Below are 25590 nucleotides of genomic sequence, written 5' to 3'. Positions count from 1 at the left end.
CACATGTATACACAAATAATCATGCATATATAAATACATACATACATACATACATACATACATACATACATACATACGGAGCTTAGACAGAGACCATTATCTTGGTATTGGAATGAAATGGTGAGTTCTAATTCAGGTAATGTAGCTCAAAACTTACTGCCATATTTTAAAATGCTCATGAAAAATAAAATTTTCTGAAAGCTTCCCTGGTGGAAAGGCTGAGCAAAATTGCTGTTGCTGACAATGGCACTGCACTTGGCTCAGCTAACAACAAAGGAAGCAGAGCAAGGAGAATGGCTGAAGGCTCCCTGGCTGCTCCTTTAAGATGCTCTGTGTAAAAAGCAGAGGAGCGAATGGGGGACCACACTGTCCCCCCAGCTTTTGGAGACCCCCAAGGGAAGACCTGCCCTATTGTACTGATGACATGACACTTGTCCTAATCCAAGTGACAGAGAGGATACATATGGGTTACAGGGAGTGTACTTGAGTCCTGAAAAGTAATCTATGCTTACCCATGGTGGGAAAATTGTGGGAGACCTAACACACTCCCTGGGTGCAGGAATGGTAACATGTTTCCAAGCTGAATTTAATAGCTCTGTGTGTATAAATTTGGACATTTTTCAAAGTTTTAGGTGGGAAAAACAAGTTCTAATCCTCCTGAATGCAACTTTTAGGGTAAGAAATGCCTTAAAGGGTAGAGATACTTTATTTTATTTGAATAAGAATTAGGTTTTGTTTCCTTTTGGCTATCTAGCACTCAATAAGCCCACTGCTTCAAGAAGGACCTGTTGTAATTCTTTTTTGATCTTTCTTTGTTCCATTTCTTTCCTTCCTTCCTTCTTCCCTCAAGACAGGGCTTCTCTGTGTAGCCCTAGCTGTCCTGGACTTTGCTCTGTAGACCAGGCTGTAGACCTTGCTCTCAGAGGTCCACCTGCCTCTGTCTCCCAAGTGCTAAGATTAAAGGTGTGTGCCACCATGCTCTGCTGTTTGCCTAAAGTTTACCTGCTGATCAATACCTCTCTACACACACAGACACACAGACACATAGACACACAGACACACAGAGACAGAGAGAAAGAGAGGACATCCTGAAAATCATGTTTTAAATACATTCAGAAAGCTGGAGTAATTTTTCTTGTTTATTATTTGTTTATCTATCTAGACATTTAAATGCATTTCTGGGAGTGCTAGGGATTGAACACAGTGACTCACACATGCTGAGTCAGTATTCTGTCCCTGAGCTTCATCTCCTGCCCAAAGCTGCTTCTTTTTTCTTTCAATACATATTTTGGGGGATGGGGGTCAGTAAATGGAGTTCCAGGCCTTGCACACACTAGGCATCTCCCTAACACTGAGCTAGCCCCCAACTTTTTATTTTCAGCTTTATGAAGATGTTTCCTTTGAATTGGCTAGCCCAAGGCCGCCCTAGACCAGCCACTCGCTGTTCCATTCTACCCACCCGCATTGCTCAGCCTTCCTGAGGAGGAATCCAAGGCCTCATTGCATCCTTCAGCTTTTGGGAGTTTTCTTCTCTACCTTCTGCTTGAACTTTTCTCATCCGCTGATGATAAAATGTGACTGGGAAATAAGCAGAACGCCAGAATAGATGGGCCTACTGCACCCTCATGTTCTTCTTCAGCTGCCATGCCAGCCCGTGATGCCAATAGGCAGATGCTAAAGTCCAACTGTTCATTTCAGCACGATGCTGTGATTTGCCCTTGGGGCCTGGCATCTCTGTGGCTGAGCATCGGCCTATCCATTCTGTAGATCTGCCTGTTGCCTAAGAGACTTGGCTATCTGCAGGTTTAATTCCTACAATATGAAACATCTATTGACCCAGAGACACTTTCCAAGCAAGGCAGAGCTCCATGAAGCCACAGAGTCCACATAGAGAGGATGCTGGAACATCCCAGTGGAGGGACACCAGTGCCATCATGAGCTTGCCTCCATATCATCTTGCCTACAGCACTCAGTGATATTTTCCTCTGTTAAAGATAAACTACCTTTGCATTCTCAACCCAGCTCTCCTCATCATGGGCTGGAGTCATGACGATGGACTCAGGCCTGGGTAGGAGGAAAGAAATACACTAAAGATAACGTTTGGCTCAAGCTTATCACACATCTGGTGCCCATGTACCAAGCTCCAAAGCTGCACATGGACCCTGAGGCATGGTCAGTTTAGTTCGGTGAACTGTAATTTAAGCTTCAACTCAGCCACTTCACTTGGTTATCTAAGCACTTGTGATGAAAGCATCTTTGTGTGTGTGTGTGTGTGTTCCCTTCTCTTCCCTTCTGTTTCAAATTCAATTTTGAAAAATAGTAGGAACTTTAAATGATAAGAACAGGATACCCAAAACCCTCTTTCCAAATGGATCAAGGGACTGGAGAGATGGCTCTGTGATAAAGAGCCCTAGTTTGTATTTGTTTTTATAGAAGACCTGGTTTGGATTCCTAGCACCTACAAGATGGCCTAAAACCATCTATAACTCTAGGTCCAGGAGGCCAAATACCCTCTTCGGCCTCCATTGGCACCAAGCATACACATGGCATACATACATACATACATACATACATACATACATACATACATGCAAAACATTCACACATACAATAGCATAAATATTTCTCAAAGTGATTCAAAGAACTGTCAAGCCACTACTGTGCAGATAACAGGCACCAATGGCTGTCAGAGCGTCATCCTCATTACCAATAGTCATAGGAAGGAGAACCTTTCATAGCCTACTTAAGGATCAGAAGCTTAAATCCACTTCTTAATGCAAAAATCACAGATACCACAAGGGAAATAATCTTTTGATCAAGAACATGCCAAATGTCATTTGAGACTATCAGGACTCATAGGCAGGACAGTCACTGTGGTACCTCTGAACCCATTGGCCTTCCCCTCACTTTAGCCTATGTGTATCTGATCAACCCCTCTCACCCTGCAGGAGTTAATGCTGCAGACTGTGATCATTTCTGGCCTCAAATTCTGTCAGGTGGCCTTGCAAGCATCAGAGGTAAGGCCAGGCATTTGGGAAGGCCAATCCATGTATCACTCAGGTTCTTCAACCACACTCAGTCCTGGTGATGTGTAGTAAGTGTTCTGTTCATACGCATAGGTCGATGGGAGACTAAAGGGTTTGGTTTCAGGCTGAGTTTGGTCCAAGTGTGCCTCTGGATGGCTTCCAGCTGCATAGTAGTGCATTGTTAAATGCATAGACAGTGTCCTGGTGTTAGTTCAAAGAGCACCTAGCCTTCACTCAGTGTTCACTGTCTACTGGATATTTTATTAGCTATTTATTGCTCAGTGTGCCTCTCATGTTCTTTTCATAGTTGATCACAAACATACAAACACAGTGAGTGGAAACACATGGTGTTCAGGTCTTGACCCAGAATTGAAAGGTTGTCAGTTCCACTCACCTATCATTGGTAAAAGCATTACATGGCCAAGGCCAAGGTCAGTAGATGAGAGGAGGGCGTTCCTACCTTACAGGAGTTTCCACAGCAAGGGCAGAAAGAAGGGCACCACTGATTTTAGACAAAATACACTCTGGCATACTTCTCCCAAATGTTGGGTTCCAAATATAGTGCAATTCCCTAACAGCCTTTATGTCATCATTCATGTTTAAGGAGCCCCTCTTACTTCTATGAGGGACTCTTGTCTTGGGTGTATTCAGATATCTTTGAACAAAATGATCATTTTGGAAAGCAGGCAGCGGGGAAAGTGAAAGCAGGCTACGAGGATATTATGAAAACTCTCGCCGCCACTGGAAACATGACATAGTTTCCAGGGCCTCAGAGTCCATGCAGAGCAGCCTGTGTGTGTGGTGTGCGCAGAGCAGCCTGTGTGGTGTGTGCAGAGCAACCTCTGTGTGTGGGTGTGTGGTGTGCACAGAGCAGCCTGTGTGTGTGGTGTGTGCAGAGCAGCCTGTGTGGTGTGTGCAGAGGCTGCAGAAGCACCTGTGATTTGTGTCACTTTCCTCATCTGTGTTGGCTAATACTGCTTGTCAACGTTTTCACAAGATCTAGACTCTCCAAAGAAGCAAACATCTGGGCGTGGTGGCGTGGGATGTAATACATTATGTGAATTTAGGTAGGAAGAGTAGCACCATTACATGGACTGGGGGTCTAGACTTCAAAAAAAGGCAAATGCTAGCTAAGTGCCTATATTCATATACTAAGTACCTAGACTTCTCTTTCTCACTGTGCATGCAACGTGACCAGCCGCCTCATGCTCTGAGCTTCATGCCTCCTCCACCATGATGACTTAAGCACTGTAAGCCCTGATTTGTTTTGTTTTGTTTACTTTCCTTTTGTCTGACATTTTGTTACAGCAGCAAGTGAACTTGTATGTCTTCATTGTTAGCTGCAGGTCTCCATCCGCGGGCGGTGCTTCGGCAGTGGTCTGTCTTGGCCTTCAGCTCACTGCCACTTCAAGGCAATGCCCAGGAAATTGCTTCCAAAGAGGAACGTTCTGAAGGCATCTCCTCCTCCAGACAGGGGATGCCATGGTGTGAACAAACAGACAGATACACAACCCGCCGGAGACTTCGCCCTCAAAGGAATGTGACGCACGGCAAAGTCAGAAACAATAATGAAAAGTAAACAAACCACAAATGTTGGGCTTCCAGAGCTGTTTGTAGACATATTGCCTAAGCATTTTCCTAAAAAGAAATTAATTAAAATTTTTCCTTCTCTTTAAAAGTTACTAAAAATAGATTTTGAGTGTGTCTCAAGACAAGAAACATCTGCGAAGAAACAAAACAACGCAGAAAGCATGAACACAGCTAGGTAGTTAGGAACATCTAGAGAATCGCATGACACTTACAGTTTTTGCTTTGGATATTCAGCACTGCAGAGAACTTTAAAACACAGCTAAATATCTATCTGACCACATGAACTTACATGTGGCTTACAAAATTTGCTTATGGGCGGGTCCAAATTATATAAAATACAGATTAAATGTTCATAAGTTTTTTTATAAATCTAGAGGTAGCCTCTGATTGACTATTTATTTTAATTTTTACTAATTAATTTATTTTATGTGTGTGGATATTTTGCCTACATGTGTGTATTTGCACCACATGCGTGCCTGGTGCCTGTAGAGGCCCGTATAGGATGCCTGATAAGCTGGAACTGGGGTTGCAGAGCATTGTGAGCCATCACATGGGTGCTAAGATTCAAACCCAAGTCCTCTGCAAGAGTCCACAGTGCTCTTGACTGCTGGGCATCTCCCCAGCCCTTCCACAGCCCTGTTATGTTTGCACTTGGTTTAAATGAGGGCAACTGAAGAGATCAAAGACATATGCACATTATTTTAGAGTAACATAGAATTTATGAAAATACTAGTTTAGGCATCAAAATAACCCAATTTCAGCACAGAGGAATCCACTAAGTAGGGCTCCATTAAAGGGCAGATAGCCACCGTGGCAGCAGGTACCACAGGGAAAATTTCCTTTCAGCTTTATGTAACTGTATAGAGGCCCAGTCCTACTTCTGAGATAAGATACTTCTTAACTTTAAAACTTCAACTAGAAGGAGGTAGGTTCTGACAAGGGAAAAGGTTGGGGACCACACTCAGGAATGGGTTACTGGAGTTACAGACAGACCCTAGCCCCCCTAGAAGTGCTGCCCAATGGGAACGCCTTGGGACAGACAGCATGGTGGCCACAGGTCTTCTCACCAAAGTAAACTCTAGGCAAATCTGGAAGTGCACATGTCCAGCCTAGAATCTGTCTCTCCACCCAGTGCTCATGCCTAACTCACTGTCTAGGGCAACGATCACTTCTACTTTTTCAGGGGATTGTGCTTAGCCAACTGAACGACGTGTGCGAGCCAGGATGAGTCTCTCAGTGTGCTTTGCTGTCTGTGGTTCGTGATTTTAGTAAGGACTGACTGAGCCACTGCCACAGGCCAAGCATTTTTAGATGCAAGATTAAAGAAAGCAGACCCCAGTCTATGGCTTCAGGGAGATGGTATCCAAGAAATGCTCAGCTTCCTCAGGCCAACAAAAAAATGGTTTCCCTTAAGTCCACTTCCTGCCCTTACCATGCATTGCCTTTCCCACAGAACCCCCCAAACAAACAAAGACAAGATGAGAAAAACTGACTTTACATAGGATCTTCTGTGCCTGACCTTGAACGTCAGGACTGGGGCTCTGTCGAGCAGTTATGGGAACTGGTGATTCTCAGACACAAGAAATGGTCAAGGTGTAGTTTGGCATGAGAACGGAGCATACTTCCAGGGCAGGTGCACTGAAGTCTGTTCCCTTACCAATTCATTTGTCTTTCCCTCCTTTTTCCTCCCCATCCCTCTTTCCTCCCCTCCCCTCCCTTCTTGCAATTCTGAATATCTGAAGACACAATATCACAAGCTGGACAAAACTTCACACACACATAAGTCCCACACCGCACATGCTGGGAACCCAGGCACTCCACGTACGTATGTATAATACTGACTGATTCACATCAGAACTCAGGTGAAAGGACAGTGAGACTACACTCTCACTGTAAGAGAATGACCATAAAAACAAGCACATTTATATGTACCTGACTGCTTCCCAACACAGGCAGTGATGCTCAGTCCAATGCCCCCTGTGGCTACAGACACCCCCACCCCCATGGTTCCTCTGAGATTCTAAATATTAAACAGTCAGTAGCCAACTTTGAGTATGTGCATGTAAACAAGAGGGCTCGGCTTTAAACAATTATGTCAAAGAAATGACAACTGTGCTCTTTGCCAGAACCAGGATGAGTAATTACAAAGCCAGGACATAATTAAGCAATTGTGACTGTCGGGATGCTGAGCTGCTTCTCTGATGTGCAGGGCTGGTGTGTCGCCATACGTGCCCTCCTGGACAGGCTTCTGTGCTTCTTTGATCTACATTTCCCAGTGCAGCCATGGGGGTCAAGATCTGGTCATTCCAGATGCCTTTCATTGGGAGCCTTGAGCCTCTCAGTTCCTAGTTTGGTGCTTTCTCTGATTGACAATGACATGATATCGATGGCGAAGGTTTGACAAAAATATATATTTTCTTTAAAATTCTGGGAAATGAGCAAATCCCAGCTGATGTAGGTCCATTAAGTGTACACACACACACACACAGAGAGAGAGAGAGAGAGAGAGAGAGAGAGAGAGAGAGAGAGATACAGAGAGAGAGATACAGAGAGAGAGAGAGACAGAGACAGAGACAGAAACAGAGACAGAGACCATATATATATATATATATATATATATATATAGTGTGTGTGTGTGTGTGTGTGTGCCTCTGTGTGTGTATGTGTGTATGTGTCTGTGTGTGTTTGTGTGTGTGTGCGCATCTGTGTATTTGTAAACATTAGCTATCAGTTTCTCATGAATCTTTCCCTAGAACAATTCAAACTCAGAAGAAAGGTATCTTTGAATCAACAAAAGCCAAAGATCAGTCACAGAGGCAAGATGTGCCATCAGGAGAGAGAGAGCTAGGGGGAACTTGGACTCAAGTGTCCAGGCCTGCCAGGTACCAAATCAAACCTCAGTGACACAGAGGGTTGATTAGTTCCTGGCTGATTTTGCATTTGCGTCAGCTGAGAATACCCAGCCTGCCCATTCCCCACCTCAAAGGCAAGGGCTGTGATTGGAGAGGCATTTTCCTTTCTCCCAAATACTTTATGTCAGGAATGAAATGAAAACAGCTCCCCAAATCATGGCCTCCTTGATCATCCATCAGAACAGTGTGCTGAATAAGCACAACGGGCTCCTGCTGCCCCGGGAAGGACAGAGCCCAGCCAACTTGAGATTCTGATTCTGTTATGAAAAATAGGTCTTTAGCAAGTGTGCGAGGCACAGCTCCAGCAATTTAAGGAAAGGAAATTGCTCTCCACTTAGAAGCAGACTTCAGGTGTACACATGCCTCCCAGAACATACATATGTATATAAACACAGAGACGGAATAGATATATATATATATATGTATGTATGTATGTATGTATGTATGTATGTATGTATGTATGTATGTATATACACCTGCATAGGAACAAGCATGTGTCTGTACACATAGCAAACAGGCAAGAACAGCCATATGAATGCCAGTTAATTAAATCAGCAAAGAGCTCATTTGGTTCCTTCTATCTGCAGGAAAAATATCAGCGTCTCTCAGAAAGCAACAGACAAAAGGGAATCGCCTGCCATTCGGCAGACATACGACAAAGCAGTAATACCGAGGAGTCTTCTTGGGATCTTGAAGTATCATCACATAAAAACCCTTAACTAGAACCCCAAGAACTCGGGTTTGAGTCCTCCGTGTACCTCATGAGGGTCTTAGGCTTCTCTCTCTCCCAGAGCCCTCACACACAAAGCAACAGAAGGGATCTCCTACTAGGCATAACGCCTCAGAAAACAGAAGCCAAGATCCCAGGGCTTCTTTGTCAAGGGGATTTTTGTTTCTCTCCTCAAATAATTAATGGGCAGTTTTAAGTGTAATACAGTTAGTAAGGGCATTAGAGTCAATCACACAAACATGTGCTAATTCTGTAATTGATTGGAAGCTAATTGGGGACGCTGAAGAGCACTTCGGATGTCGCTAATGACTCAGACAGCTGATGGCAGGTTTTAAGGAACCCTTCCCCACCATGCTCAAAGGCAAGAGGGAATTCCACATCTCCCTTTCTCCACACAGCAGGCTGGTCCATGCCCACCTGTCTTCCTCACTCAGGCTCTCACGAGAAGTTTCAAGTGTGCCAAGACATCCCCAGGGAAAATATTGATCCCCTCTCTCCCCTCACTGGGCTAAAATAGCAGAGTGAGAAGGGGCAGGTCCCATGTCAGGCGTAAGAGTAAAATTCCAGCTCAGGAATCCATGATCAAGTGACCTTGGGAAGCTCCATGAACTGCTCTGGGCCAGAACTCCACTATTTAGAAAGTGAGTCAGTGGTGTGCGCAGGGTGTGCACACACCCTTCTATGTGTATAGCGTTCTGAGTCATGGAGCACTGGAAGAGAGTCGGGCACACACAAAACACAGCATCCTAGTGTGGGCAGCATAGCTAGTTTTTCTTCAGGTTTCCATTGGCAGTGTTACAGCTTCCAGTCACAAAGAAAATGAGGGCAAGATAAGATGTGAGGGCCGGAGAGGTGGGATGACCAGTACCTGACCCCAGGCTATCACAGAGACTTCATCTGCTGTACTTGACTGGGGTTGGTGATGTTGGTTGTCTCTGAGATCCTAAGGAAAGATGAGAAAAGGAGAGAAAGGAAAGAAGAAAGGAAGAAAAGAAGCCAGGAGATAAATTCTTTCATTTGGACAAAATGGCAAACGCTGGAATAACTAAAGGCAGTCATGTGCACTATGTCAGGCCTATGCTCCAATAAGGAGAACTGTTAACACTTTAATAGCTATGAAATGAATCACTCAATTAATTCTCCACATGCTGAAACAGGTAACAATACATTTATCTGCCAGAATTATACCCTCCATATCATATATTTCCACAACTGTTAGCAATTTTATTCGGCATAACAGGAAATCAGTCGCACCTCATGGATTCAGGGAAAGAAAGTGGCCCGAGGTCTGCTGCCAACAGCGTGACTTGATGGAAGAGGTTTCATTGTTCTGCTGTTTTTGGCTTTCTTTGGCTTTGCTTCCCCGCTTAATCACTTCCAATGCATGTACAGAGGGCTATAAGTCACTGGGCGAGGACAAACTAGACCTTCAGGATTCCTGTGCCAGCATTTTCAACATATAGCTGCAATTTCATGGGCGGTAACTAAAGAGCTCCACAGTGCTCTGGGGTAATGAAGTTTCTAGAAAGGGGTCATCATCAGGGTCGCTGAATCCACTCCCAGGGCTCGGGCTTCTTAGAAGTGCCCAAATGTCTCCCAGAGAGATTATTGCAAGCATCCTTGAAATATCCTTGTGTCTGAGCCCAGGATTCTAAAGCTACTGTCAGGAACTGTATGTGAGGGGCAGGCAGCAGTCCCAACATGCTTGTCCAAACACTGCACACTGTGCTAAGGGCACCGCAGCAACTGAAGAGCTTTCATCTTTGATAGAAGGTAATTATCCCCTTTTAGTAGCAAGAAACACGAACCTCCGCCAAAGGACAGGAGGAATCGTGCCTGCCCCAGAAGCACAAAATTCTCACTGTGTTCTTTTTCAGCTCCATACCCCCTTGAGAAGGAAGCCTTGAGGAGGCCTGGAACTCACCTGTAGAACTTCACTGAGCTCCGTTCATATTTCTGTGTGTTTTAACTATGTATTTTTCCTATTGCTATGCTAAAATTCCATGGCCAAAACAACTTAGAAGAAACAGCTTTTTTTGTAGGCTTAGAGTCTCAAAGACTGAATACATGACCGGTGTGACACAGAGCATGCCAGCAGGCAGGCAGGCAGTGGGCAGGCAGGCATGGTGCTGGGGCAGTGGCTGAGAGCTCACATCCTCATCCACAAGCCCAAGACAGAGATACCCACAGTGACACAATCCTCCAACAAGGCCACACTTCCCAATCCTTCCTAAACAGTTCTACCACCTGGAGACCAATCTTCAAACAATGAGCCTTTGGGGGCCCTTTCTCATTTAATCCTCCACAGTGTGTTATAAATGAGTGTCCTTAGACTGAGTGATAACGAGAGCTAAATTACTCCCAATCACCTTCATGGCTGGCCAGCCCTGTGTCTCGGCTTGAACACTGGTGTGAGATCGCATCTACTTTCTAAATATACAGAAAGATGTTACCCGTGATGCTCTGCAGAGAAACCAGCAGATGAAAACTGAACAGTAGCAGCTCACCTTCGGCTTCACCACCTTCATGAAGGCCCCTCTGAGCAATGCCTCCTCCCGTTCTTGTCTGGTGACTTTCTGGGCATCCAAAAACTTCAAATTGGGCAGCTTGTGCAGAACAAAGCACCTGGATGTGGGGGGGGGGGCGGAGGGAAAGGCAGAAAGAACTCAGGAAGATTGGAGTGACAGCCTCAGGGATGTGGGTCCTATGTCTGACCCTTGGGAGTCCACACCATAAGGCTTTACGGCTTTAGATCTCAGCCACTCCTGTCTTTCTTCTCCCCCCAAAAACTGTTTTCCCCCCTCAGGGTAAATTTGAAGAGTTGCACTGTACACATACCACCAAACTTGAGTGATAACTACACTTGACTCAAGGGTAGATACATACCTCATTAGGAGTATGCAGCCAGTAGGACTCTGTGAATATATTCCTCTGTTCCATTTTAGGAAATGGGTCATGCTTCAACACAGAAAGCTCTCAGTAAGACTAAAGCAGACCTTGATCAGAGGTACCATCCATGTAACTGCTTTTACTGGGAGACATCTGTGTCATTCTCACCATTGGTACAGCAGAAATGCAAACTGGAACTCAGGCTGGAGGGCAGGATTTCCCAGGTAGGACCTTACATGAGCCCCACTAAGCTGGATGGCTTTGGGGGTAGACGTAGGGCATGCACGTGGCTGACAAGTGCTTCCCTGAGGACTCAGGACAGTCTTCAGCACTTTCCGCCACCATTTCTGGGTAACTTCCACCATGTATCATGGAGATGATCTTTGTCTAGGATAAATTGGAAGCAGGGGTGGTTTCTAGGGTTTTTAGTATCCCCAAATAACTCAGTGGCCTCCATTGCCTTTGAAAGAATCAGTAGTTCTCACTCTAGGCCACCACAGATAAGTCAACGGCTATGAGTGTGGTGAACAGCCCTCCGACAGGTGTGTATACAGGGTACTGGCAAGAAGAGACCCTTGGCCAGGGTACATGTTTATAGATGTGTAAGTACATAGACACTCTACTATACTTCTTTCTAGTCAGCAACAGTCACCAGCCCAGCTACTTCTCATCAGGACCAAGTTCTCTATCAATCCAATGAGCAATGTCCAGGCCCTCTTCTGCTTTGGAAGAAGAGATGAACACCCAATGCCAAGAGCAACGAACAGTCTCTAAAGAGACCTATCACTTCCTGCAAGCACGTCCTTAGAATTCTCTCCTCTTCCAAATCCCAACCTCAGGGAACATTCCTTCTCACTTCTAGCCTGTACTACTGCCTTCATTCTAATCGTTCCTATCAGCATCCATCCTAACAAACTGTCATTTTCTAGTGATTTCCTTGTTCATGTAATGAATGCCCTTATCTAAACTACAACCTTCTCGAGGGCTTACCGTCCTTATATCTTAGAAACTAAAGCAAGAATGAATTCAGTAGCCTGCCCACTCATGTCAGCCACATAAACATTTCTTGAGTACCTACTATGTGTCTGGCCCTAGGGAGACAGAGGTGATTATGATGCCCTCCACTCTCAAGGCGGTTCTTACTGTAATGGGGAATGTGTATTGACACACAACCAACTAGGAATCAGTGAGGCTAATTTGTGCGCCAAGTGGTTATGGGAAAACAGAATAACTGAAAAGGGAAAAGGAGGAATATGCCATCTCGAACAGGCTTCAAAGAACCAAATCCCAAAGCAACCCACTTAAGAGTTTATCAGTATAGCTATTACTTGGATGCACACTGTGCCTCCCTCCCCCACTGCAGTCTAGGGTTCCCGAGCCTCCTCACACATCCACAAGGTAACTCCATATCACCAAGTGACCTTTATAAGCTTATTCAGGTAAAAGACCTGGCCCTCACTCAAAAGCCAGAGGCAGCATTTTAAAGGCCCCCCTGGACTCTTAAAGTCAAAACACACTAAAATTATTTTGCAATTAACTTCAATTAATTCACTTACGAATTAATTTATTATTTCACATGACTGAGCAAGCACTTGGGCTTTGGACATAGGTCAAAGGTCAACATTTCAGAGCCAGTTTTCCCCTTTCCCTTTACAGAGGTAGAGTCTTTCTTTTGATTTTGCAGTGCTGTGTATTATGGGTTAGATGGCCCATGAGCACTTGGGCTCCAGTCTCTGCCTTGCATCTCCCTATAGGAGGGTCCAGATTACAGATGTGCACCATCAAAGTGCCTGGGATGGAACTCAGGTAATCAGGTTTGTGTGGGTCTCTCAAATTCCTCTATAGTCCATCCCAAAACCAGCAGTCCTAGAATACATGTCCCTGCTCTTCTCTTTCTTCCTCTATTCCTCCTTCCTTCCCTCCCACCCTCCCTCTGCCCTGCTTCCTCCCTGGCCTCAATCTATTACCCCCTTTTCCTTCTCTCTCAAAGCCTCTCCTTAACCCTAACCCCCAAACAGCTCTGTCTTACCCAAAATGAGGCAAAGGGCTCAAGCATTCTCTCTTACCCTTTAGCAGAATTCCCACCAGCCTCAGACTGTCAGAGAAAACTTCCATCTCCTGCTTATTCTGGCAAAGTCTTGATGACAACAGACTTTCAAATAAAGACGTGTACAGACAGAAACAGTATGTCAGGAGTGACGCTCACAGGAGTAAAGACGCCCACTAAGTGTAGGGTGGGAAAAGATGAATATTCAGGTGAGGACAGCACTGGTATTAGAAAATCAGCTGATGTTTAATGCTGGAGTGAAAGATGCCTTCACGGGGCTGCCAGGAAGCAGGTGACAACAGACCTCGTATTGTCATTTCTCCTCTCTTTGGATCATAGCTCTGAAATCAAAGGAGGAAGACAGAGAGGTGCTGGCTTTTAAGCTAGTTAAAATTTTTTAGATGACAAAGAGCTGCTGTTTGCAGCCGTTCTTCTGAGAGTCGGAGAGACAGCCTATGAGAGAGTCTGCCAGTCACCTCTAGACTCCCAGTGACTTCATTTCCATCCTAAGGGCCACCATGAGTTCCCAGAGTGGTTTGGGGGACTCTCGGGTTACACAGTCTGATAGGATCAGAGTGTGGGCCCTGGCAGGATCACAAACCAGAATAGACCACCCACTCTCAATAGACCAATTAAAAAGACTAATTAATTTTGAGAAAAAAAAAAAAAAAAAAGAAGAAGATATATCCAATGGTGGGGATTGAAAGACTGGGACAAGGAACAAGGAGGTCTAATGACCTCCCCCCAAGGTCCATCTTGTTGGTCATAAAAGGGTGTTTAGTGTTAAAGAGAGGCCCAAAGGTATACATAGCTGAGCAGTTTTGACCAAAGCGGGCGTCTGTCACCATTGTCCCAGCTCAGGTGAGAAGCTGAGTCTGTCTCAGGGAGACAAGCATCCTCTCTGGTTGGCACCAGGCTTCCAGGCTTTTCCTTGTTCTAGATCTAGATTCCCAAGGGAGTTCTAGTCTCCAGGAGTCCACAGACTGGTGGCCAAAAGCAGGGCACAGATGGCACTTTACAGTGTCTTCATCTCAAGGGGCCACCGTAGAAGAAGATGAACGATTCCTGAGAGGCACTCTCAGACCTCCATGTGTGACCTGCCACATATGTCATACACACACACACATACACACACACACACACACACACACACACTAATAATTAATGGATTTTTATGTTAAACAGGGCTTGTGTTTTTCTGGAAGACCCAAGACCCAAGATAAGAGGCTCCTGACAGCTGTAACTGAAGCCCCAGAGGACCTGACACTCTCCCATCAACTCCATGGGTACCTACACATCGGTAGCATATACTCAGCATACACAGAGACCCATAAACAAAAATTAATATTTAATATTGCCATCGCTGTCTGAATAGCTACATGGAGGAGGGGCAGGCTTATCCCCCAACAATCCACTGTCTCCTCGGGAGTGTCTTTTTTATTTGTTTACACATTCTATGAGTAATTTTGAGGAGCTGCTACCTGGAAAGAGCACTGCAAGGTGCTGAGAAGGTGCAGAAATACAGCAGAAGACCTCTGCTCTCAAAGCATCCTACACTCTAGCACAAGGTCTGCATTCTAGCCTGGTGGTTCTTGACTTTGAGCAGGCATCCTCATGACCCGCAGGCTTATTAAAGCACAGATGCAGACGCCAGCCCATCCCCAGAGCTCCTCACTGAGGCGATCTGGACTGAGGCCTGGAATTTATGTTTCTAATAAGTTCCCAGGTGATGCTGTCACTGCTGCCATCCTGCTGAGAACCAATGTCCTAGTGAAAACAACACCACAAGGACTAATAGTTGGGAAGTTACGAGCTCAATGAGGCAGCCAAGACTCTCTTTCCCAGTTCAGCGAGCAGTGCACCCTGCCCCGGCACCTGTGCCACATGAGCCCAGCTAAGAGTCACATTTGCCAGGTCTTCCTGTCCCCTGGTGGCTTAGGATAGGCTCCGGCACATGGACATGTCCCACATGGTAGGACAGTAGGCGTCCTGCCTGCCTGTCTTTTGCTGGTCCTGAGAGATCTATCTCCTTTCGTTCTAGGTCATGTCAGAGTGTCAAAAGCTGCAGTTTCCATCCCGAGTACAACACAAGTTTGCCATAAAAACACAAGAGCAGATTCCCAGAGCCACAGAACGAAGGCTTTTACAATATCAATTCAACCCTTGTAAATTTAATCCGGGGTTATTTGTTGCACCCAGATCTCTTTACGGTGATGTATGGCTTAGTTACTGGGGTTATCACAGCCGTATCCTAAAGTTGCATAGTACATAAAACATTTCAGTTAACAATGCGAGGAGGTTAACTCCCCCAGATAACCTGTAATCACAAGGGCTAGTCCAGATGACATCCCTCTGTCAGCTCCCAGGAGCTATTGATGGTTCAATCAGTTTGTTTTGAAGGAAAAGAACAACAAAAGGCCAGTAAACTTATTCAGACTGTCAACGGGGGGCTATGGGGAATGGGACTTGCAGGTAAGTAATTCTGGGTGTTTTAAGGCTATTATCAAACAGCGGTGGCTGAAGGAAGAGACAGCCACTAATAACACAGAAGAAGGCAGCCGTCATAAACCACTTTATGGCAGAGGCCCCCCCCCCCCAATAAATCCTGTGACACCCGGAGTCAGCTTCAGATTTATACAATGGCTTGTTAAGCCAGGGCACTGCCTAATGAGAAGAGATGAGTCTAAGTTAAGTCTCATGTCCCCAGCTACAGAGAGTGACTCCAATTTTTCTGACCTTCTCAAGGTGGCTGGGGGAATGCCGCCAGGGCCAGAGGTGGTGGGCCTTAGAGCCTCTGTTTGTTGTGCTCTGGAAGGGGAGGTTATCAGGAGAGCAGGGAGCCCTGCAAAGGTGCTTACATACCCATTTGTCTCCGTGTGGAGACACATTCCCTAAAAATGAGAGGCCACCACCCAGAGGCTCTCAGGTTCTCTCTCTTCATGTGAAATGGTAGACTTTCTTATAGGACCCTTTAAGGACAAAGCTAAATCTGGAAGGAGGAAGGAACAATGTTAATCCTTTTGTTATTATTGAAAAAATCCATTTTTTGGCTCTAATAACAATGGCTTTAGTATTTTCTGCCTATACACCACAGAGAAAGGAATGCATTCTCTTGTCCTACTCATCACGTTACCCCCAGAAAATATTTTCTGCTCCCCAGCAATGGCGTAAACCACAGACAAACATCAAGGACCTCTAGGATCAGCTGGTGGGGTTGGCGGCCATGTTTCTTTCACTAAAATGGCCCAAGACTCTCGTGCGTTCTCAGAAGAGCCAGGATGCAGACTGATGGGTGGCTTCTCCACTTATGGTCGGTGCTCAGTGCTTCTTCCCCTTATTTCCTGACACCTTTTTACTCCCATACACCGGGAATACAGACACAGCGTACAAGTCACCGATGCTCTACCTGCTGAAGGCAGCCATGGGTGATCCTTTCACTGTTCTCAGTCCCCCCACGAAACTTCACAGAATAGGGCAAGAATGCCAACAAGACAACATGATTCTTTGCTGTCAACTGGATTACATCAACTCTGCTTACTAACCCTGGCTTTTTCCTGCTGGTCAATAGCCCTGATCAACTGCTGAAGGTAGTTGATTACTAAGAGAAATCAGCAACGGCTTACACACAGCTTCCTTGAGAGACCGAAGCTCTTAGAGATTAAGAGGGGACACGTAAAGGGGGAGAGGTCATCATGATAAAAAGTTGAGGGGAGCTTTCAGGGCAGGGCAGAGGGCTTGGGCTGTGGGGCTTTGAGCTTGCCCCCCTGAGCCTGTTTCTCTATCTGAGCATGAGAGTGGACCTCAGGCACCTTCAAATGCTAATTTTCTAGGATTCTCTGTGGTCAAGGATGATTGACAATAAATACACCCATAAGGTCCCTTCTTGATACACCAGTTTTGCCCAATTGGCTTGTATAACCACCCCTCCCCCCTCCAGAGAGAGAGAGAGAGAGAGAGAGAGAGAGAGAGAGAGGAGAGAGAGAGAGAGAGAGAGAGATCCAGAAAACACCTATGAAGACAAGGCACGCTGAACAAACAAACAGTGAGTGGGACAGCTCCAGATGCTCTGAGAGACAACAATGATCTCACTCTAATGAGCCGAGGTGAGCTCACCTACAGCATTAATGAATTGGCATGACAACTGGCAAAGGCCAGCTGATTCTGCAGGCAGTTCGCCGGCAGCATGTTTGAAGTCTCTGTGCAAACAATACACCCACAGGACAGTCCGAGGGCCTATATGGAGGGTAACCAGCAATTACTGTGTGGGCTTCTGTCGCTTTGATCTCTGGGTCGTGACCTTTGCTTTCTTGTGATCATCAAAGCCCAGATTGCAGATTAGCTGGGGGGGATGCTAGCTGGCTTATATAAGCCACAGGTTTTACAGCTCCTATTTAGTGGGAAACAGCCTTGGGTGGCAGCCCAAGGTGGCCCCAGACACCACCGGAGGGTCCCTCCCACCTTTCCTTTGGTGGAGTGCTACAGACACTGGGCGGGCACCAGAACTGGTGCCTACCAGGGAACAAAGAAAGAACATCATATTTTAAATAATTTAAAGTTTTAAGGAATACAGAGGGACCCACTGGGGCACAGGGCAGGTGGGTGGGAGAGCAACTGGAGCCTGAAGGGACAGAAATTAAAAGAAAATGCACAACAGAGCTAAGCCACAAAGAAACAGCCCCGAACTGGAGAGCCCAGGTTTCTTGTTTGAAAGGTACCGGTAGGCAGTTATTCTCTGTTGACTTTAAGCTACCATTCTTCCTGAAGAAAAAGACAGAAAAGTGTTAGCATCTAGGGGTCTTGATAGGGTTTGTTTTCTCTCCCAGGCAAAGAATTAGAGGGTAGGAAATATCTCCAGTGAGACGGGTGGCGGCAGAGAAATCTTGAACAGAGCGAACAGGAACAGACGAAATCAGTGGTTGAAGTAAGACTTTTATTGGAGTGAGGAAACACACACATACAGCAGGCACACAGAGAAAAAGACCATCCACAAAGCAGACAGGGACTCGGGAAGCGAAGCCCAGTCTCTTCTTGAGGGCTGAGGACTTAAGGGTCTGTGAGGGGAGTCTTTCTCCCCAGTTTAGGGTTGGTCAGTTTAACAAAGAGAAGCTTCGCAGGCCTCACCTCTGAGGCAAACACATCATGGTCTGGCCTGCCTTGGACTTGTCCACGGTGTTGGAATGATAAGTCTTTGTTTTAACTTCCAGGGTTTTCTCTCAGGTCAGGAGTGTGAGGAGAAAGCCATCATGGAATTTCAATATCTTTATTATTCCCCCCCCCCCTCTCTCTCCCCCTCTCCCTTCTCCCTCCCTCCTTCCTTGCCCTGCCTCCCCAGCTCTCTGTTTGCCTACCAGGGAAATTATCTCCTAGTCCTTCAAAAGAACTGCCAGGAAAGGCAAAGGGTGCACCACGCTGACCACCAGGGTTCCCAGCTCTGACTTGATTTGGGATGGTATGGGAATCTGCAAGAGGCGCAAGCCCATAGCCACGCAACACTCATCCCAAAATAGCAGAACTGTATCCACACGGAGAAGTACAAATGGGCTTAAGGCCCTGTGAGACGGAAAAGGGACATAGCTACACCCCTGCCACAGCCGGTCCAGAGCTCTGATGAACCATTCAATAATATGTCCATGTTCACAGAAAAATTTAACAGGCCTGCTTTACTGTGGGCACGTCTGCCAAGAAAGTCCAACTGGGTACACAGAGGTAATTGAGGAAACACTGGGGAACAGGGAGGAAAGATGGGACAGAGAGCACACCGTACATAAACTTAGTCATTTCCCACCCCAGGCCTGGTCGTTGGCCACAACACAAACTAACACCGAGCTGAACTCTTTGAAATCAACATCCCCCATGGAAACGAAACAACAGACACACTTGTTTTGATGTATGGCTGGGTGACATAAATATTACATCACATGACCACAGAGGATGCCAATCAATAGGAAATTTTTTTCAACAGCACTAAATGAACCATAGGTTCCTGCTTCTGACTGCACTCCTTTAAGGCTCCTACTGTTGCTTAAATGATTAATAGGAGAAGTATTGTCAGAAAACATACTTAAAGTGAGTAACAGTAAACTGTAGAAATATCATTCACTGCTTAAGCCATTTCCTAGCAAAAATGTCACATAAATTTACATACAGACTCTACTACAATGGCCTACGTAACACCCAGAAAAAAGGTAGACCTCACACGTTGTGGATGTAAGGCTAGGAACATAGTTTCCTGATGCATAGTAGGCAGCTGTACTGTTTTGTATAAATGCATATGCCACAGGAACTCTGAATTCAAAATCATATTGTGAATCCCTAATATTTCTCAGGGGTAAATGAATCACCAACCAGAATAAAGAAAGTAGGGCTGCCAGGAGACCACAGAGCCAAGCTGCACTGTGCCCACATCTCTCTCTTTCTCCCCCAAATGCAAGGGTGAGTGCTTACCAAGTCAACAATAAAAAAAAAAAATGAATAAAAGATTTAAGCACATTAGAGAACCAGCCCAGCATTTCACACAATGATGGAGTGAATTTGTAACCGGGCAGGGACACACATAACGTCTCTATTGTCCCTGGTGGCTGCCTTTTCTCCAAGTGTGAGGATCTAGCAGTCACTGTGTGGATGACTTACGGGTTTTCAAAAGCAATTGTGGCTAGACGTGATCTGTGCTGTGTGCAAGCTCTAGAATCCAGTCCTTCACAAAAGCAGTGTCATAAACACGCTAACAAACAGCCTTCTCGGCCCATCTCTCACATCCTGCCAGCTGCACAGGCCTGGGATGAGGAGGACATGCTTGGGGGACCGCCCAGGCGAATCCACGAGAAGGACTGCTCTTATAGAAACAAACCTTCTGCAGAAACGGTGACCCACAGCTGAGGCTGGGATTGAGTCTGAGTGGTGGTCGCTGCTTGCTAACTGGATCTGATACTAAGAAGGAAGAATCATTCCAACATCTCAGCATGGCCACGCTGGAGCCGCACGAGCCACATTCCCATGCCAAACACGACCTAAGGTCTGCATTAGACTTCAAGACACAAGGGCTCCACCCTTACTCTCAATGTGGACTTAGGATGGAGTGGGATGGCGAATTCAAGCATGGATTTGCTGCCAAAATGGTCATAGACTCTGAGTTGACTCACAGTCGTTTAAGGACCACCAATCTAGGCAGGCACACCTGATTTAAAAGGCTTCCTGTCAAATCGAAACACTACATCAGGTGTTCTAGTCTCGCTGCTTGCACGGTTAATCTTAGTACTCTTTGTCAGCGACTCTGATCAGTTACAAAATGAACAGTGAAGTGTTTGCCTTTGTCTTCCCTTTATACCTCTCTAAGCCCTGTGTCTGAGACCAAACAGTAAGGTGGACATGGAAAAGTCATCCTGTTCTCTCTTTCTCCCTCCCTCCCTCCTTTCTTCCCTCACTCCTCTCGGTCTCTGTCTCTTTCTGACTCTCTGTGTCTCTGTCTCCCATCTCTCATCTCTCCTCTCTCATTCCTAAAAAAACATTCAACTTATCTACACTTGTATTCATATATTATGTTTGCTTGCACGAATGGCTAAAGCGACGTGTGCGAATGTGTTCATACACATGTAAAAGTTTCATGTGCTTTATAAACGGGAACAAAAATGTGAAGAAAAAGGTCAGAAAGTAAGAGGGAACATTTTAAAACAACAACAGGTAGTTTACGAAACATATTTACTAGATAGACTCTCTTGGACCTGACCTTCCTAAAACCATCTTAAACTAAACAAAAAGGAAACATACTCTCAAGTAGGGGTAGAGATAGCACCTGCAGGACAGTAAGTAGATGGGTACAAAGAAGTGGTGAGAGTTTGATATATATATTGTGATATATATATATATATATATATATATATATATATATATATACATATATATATATATATACATATATATATATAGTGATACGAATAGATCACAGTGAATCTCATTAATGAACAATTAATATGCATTGATAATTATAATAAAAATTAAAATGTTATTCTAAAAGTGTTGGTACAAAAAGGTATTCTGTTTAAAGTGACCCCTTCACACACTTTGTATCAATTTCATGACTCAAAGGTGAAAAAGAATGTTCTAGAAGTCATTTAACTTCTATGCAATTTAAGAATTCAATGTGAGTAATGGGCAGCTTGCTCTGGCTGGATGACACACTGTCTTTCTCCTATCAGAAGTCGTACCCCAACCTATAACATCACACGATGGTTGGAAAGAATTCCAAGCAGGTTGCAGTGGTACACACCTGTAATCCCAGAACTTAGGGGGCAGAGGCAGGAGGATCTCTGTGATTTTGAGGCTAGCCTGGTCTACAAAGCAAGTCCAGGACAGCCAAGGCTACAAAGAGAAACCCTGACTGAGAAAAGAAAAGAAAGAAAAAGGAAAGGAAAAAATTCCAAATGTAGAAAGATCTTCATGAGCGTATTTTTTCAAGCAGGGCTCTATTTGCTCTGAATCAACACAAGAATAGCCTAGAAACTCTACAGAATATGAAACTTAGAAATGAATCTAAAGTCACAAAATCCTCTTTATAGAAATACAACTGAATCTCTGCTGTATGTTAATTATGTCTTTGTGTTGGGCCTTTTTTTTTTTTCTTTCTTACAAATCTATAACAATGGTCAGAATTTCTTACTGTGTTGACCTGATATACAATAATTATTCCCACAACATTTCTTTGTAGGTCACCAAAGTTTTAAATAAATAAATTCTAGTAGGAAGAGACCCCCTCCGACCACTACCCTCTCCCAGAGCCTTGTCCCAAGAGCCCAGAAGCATACATGGCATTTCCTTCTTCTCTCCTCTGTTGGTTTGAGTAGGGCATCATGCAAAACATTCTTTTACAACAGAGACCTAAGGAACATATTGCTAATCCCTTTCCTATCGTATAAATAAAGTTTTATTGGAAGAGAGCCAGATACATTCGTGTATAAATCACTCCGGGCTGTTTCTACACTCTAGCGTCATGGTTCAATAACCTCAACAAAGTCCATACAACGTGTAAAATCTAAAACGTGCATGAGTTCGCCCATGATGAGAAACATTTCTTGGCCCCTGATCTTGACCATCCCATATCTATTTTTGGCTCCTATGAATGCAATAAGGGAAGAAAATGGATTCCTTTTCTAAAAGACAACAGTTTAGCCCAGTCATGGGAGGTCCGTGGACATTCACCAGTGTTTACTCTCAGCCCACAGCATGCCACATGCCAAAGTCTCCTTTTCCTTTCTGCCACCATATGAACACTCACCTGTATCTCTTATAGTCTCCCTCATCCTTCTCTGAGCTGACCAGCTCGTTGGGACATGCCACGTTTCCCAGCAGGCTGAGGTACTCTAGGGCTGGCGCCACTTTTGCCAGGTGATCGAGGAGGTACTCCAAATCGGTAATGTGCCAAAGGTTAAGGATCTTCTTCTGAGAAAAGGAAAGGCTTAGCATGAAGTAGGGGCCACGAGAACAGGCCAGACTATGGGAGACTCGGCCTCACTGTGACAAAACACCTGACAGAGCAACTGAAAAACAGATAGGAGTTATTTTAGCTCACAGTGTCTGAGGTTCTACCACCTTCCAGAAACATCACTTCAGGGACTATGCCTTCAGTGTGTGGCCTTTTAGAAGATAGCTATCTAAATCATAGCATAAATATGTCTCAACTCCTAAAAACAAAATTAAAATTTCAGCCAATCATGCTAAAAGATGGAATTGTCATCCTATGCTCGCTATAGAAAACATCACAAATGTTATTATGCAATGAAACTGTAAGGGAATTTGTAAGAAATAAGGTTTTGAAACAGGCATACTTAGTATAAAAAGATTTGTGTCCTTTCTAGTTATTTTAACATTTGTGGTCCTCTTCAACTTAATCTTTCAAATTTGCTTTGATACATTTTCATTCCAATTGGCCATCTTTGTTTTTATTCTCATGCTCCTTCTGCTGCTTCCCTCCTTAGTTTTTCATCACTATGGATCCAACCAGGGCCTTGGCCATGCTGGGCAGGTGCTCTGACAGGGACCCACATCTCCAGCCCATAAGCAGCCTTTCCATACATAATTTATGCTCCGGTTACGCAATCTTGGTCTTTTTCAGAGAATTCCTTTTTGTTATCTAAGACCCACACTCCATAAAAATTGGGTCTTCCTTTGGCTGGAGGACCTAGGTAGACAGCTCCCCTTAGATATCCTGCATGGGCACTTTGGGAAAAGCTTCTTCAGCAATCTCTAGCAATGAACCCAGTGAATTTCTGGGAGTCTGTCTCATAGCAGATATATGGTCTGGTGGATACTCCACTATTCTAAACTTTCCCAACAACCTACTAAACAACAAATCAGGTTGAGATAAGCAGTTATCCGTGGTACCTCCTGTAGCACATTCTGTACCAGCCTTTCATCTCTGTTGATTCTACCACAAGAGCACAAAACAGGAGATGGCCCTGCAATTGGCTCCTCCATCTTTGCGGGTCAACAAGAGTAAACACAGTCCTGTCCCACCTAACCATGAGCTGAGATGGAACTTGTTAAGTTGCATGGAAAATTAACCCAAGACAAGGAGTGGATGCAACTCTGGGGTCTCCAACCAACCTAGACTGTGGCAGTGGGGATACATCGGGAGATGCTTGGAAGGGCACATTTTCTTCAAGCTCCTTGGCACTGTGTCAGCTGTCCCCATCTTGACTCTCAGAACACACCTGGTTTCTTTCACATCAAGCTTTCTCCAGAGCACTGGGTATTCATGATTTTTTTTTTTTTTTTTTTTTTTTTTTTTTTTTTGCCAGTGTCTACAGGAAGTTGCCATTGTGGAGTCCAGCTGTCATGGCAAGGCTTGCCAAGGGTGACTCTATGTGAAGAGTACAAGAGCAAAGGGGTGCCTTCCTTACAAGTTTAGAGAGCACTGAAGGAGAAGAGCCTCCTGGCCGGCAGATCCTGTTGCACATAAGCCTGGGTAGTTTCCCACATAAGACTACAACATCTCCACCTTTGGGCTTGTCTTCAGGTCAAGGAACAGCTTTATAACCACTGGGAAATTTTCACCTAATGTCAGACTCTGAATGCTAAGTACATCATATAATGATATACTTGCACCCCTGCATACACATATACATCAGAAATATTGTCATGCCAAAAGATAAAAAAACCAAGAAAAATGAGGTTAAGAGGCACACAGCCAGTAAATGACAGAGACTATATTCAAGTCTAAGTCATTTCTAGGGAGAAAAATGACTCAATTTCTAGTACAAAGGTTGAAATTAAAAGGCTGAAAAATGAAGATTTTAATACATTTTGGGGGAAGATGATACACTGTCATCCAACTGTGCTGTCTGCCTCGAATATTTCAGCTTAGGCTTACGTTTTCAAAGCACTGTGGTTTTATCTAAATGGACCAAGAAATTTTAGTTAAATGTAGCAGGGAGCAGCAAGCGTCTTTGGGTGTCAGCAGAGCAGCTTCCCATCGACCACCTTGCTTATTCTCCTCAGCAAAACTCCAAAGTATGTATTAAATGAGACACCAAGGGCCCTGAAAAAAGAAAACACACGTATTCAAGATGATGATAAGCTGCTGTTAAGAGTGAGATCCAGGGGTTGGAGAGATGGCTTGCTACTCTTGGAAAACATGGGAGTGAAGCCCTGGCACACACTTATGGCAGCTCACAACCACCCACAATTCCAGCTCCAGGAGACCTCAGGCTCTTTTCTGCCCTCTGTTGGCACCTGCACTTACATGTGCACACCCACCCACAAACACACAGACACAAGTACATAATATTTTTGTTAAATGAGAGGTCGGCTTGGTGATACAATACACTCTTCTCCTTGCCACAGCCCAGCTGTGTAACATGAAGCACTATTATTTTCTTCCTGTTTCAACTACGATTCAAACTGCTCAAACCTTTAACACATGTGCTGATACAAATACCAAGAAGGAAAATTAAATATAATTTCAAGTAAAGCCTGTGTTTTCTCAAAAGGTGGGAGATCATTACATTGCGCAAAGGATTAACATCTATACTTTCCAAACGTTTCAGGCAGTCCCCTACTTGGGGCTGAATATTCCGAGATCACATGACTGAGATCAACACAGAAGACCTCAATGATGCTGGTGGATGGGCCAGGGAGAATGTGGTGGGTGAGAAGGTTTGAAAATACTAGCAGGGCTGGGGGTGGGTTTTCAAGTCCATGGCTTATGATTAATTGCATAGCTACTCTAAATGAATCAAAGGGAGGGTTCAATAGGACTACATATCAGAAGAGCAAGAGAAAAAGAGGTGACCTGAGACAACCGGCCTCTTAGGTAATGCAGAGCAGAACGGAACTATAACTAAGCAAAGAGGGGATAGAGTAAAGGTTGCAGAGGTCCTATGCAAATGGGGACGGATGCACTAA

At 44.8% G+C, this 25590-nt stretch overlaps 1 protein-coding gene across 1 annotated transcript in view; it reads right to left on the bottom strand.

The window, feature by feature from the left end:
• Lrmda (leucine rich melanocyte differentiation associated) overlaps positions 1-25590 on the bottom strand; it is a 1013406-nt gene that overhangs the window by 405222 nt on the left and 582594 nt on the right. Inside the window, exons 4-5 of the mRNA XM_051142900.1 lie at positions 22463-22602; positions 10766-10883 (exon numbers count right to left, since the gene is read on the bottom strand). Coding sequence (XP_050998857.1) covers positions 10766-10883; positions 22463-22602 — 258 coding nt within the window. The remainder of the gene's footprint in view (positions 1-10765; positions 10884-22462; positions 22603-25590) is intronic.

This window comes from Acomys russatus, chromosome 3, assembly GCF_903995435.1.
Source record: "Acomys russatus chromosome 3, mAcoRus1.1, whole genome shotgun sequence".
NCBI lineage: Eukaryota > Metazoa > Chordata > Mammalia > Rodentia > Muridae > Acomys > Acomys russatus.
This window is presented reverse-complemented; position numbering and strand designations above follow the sequence as displayed.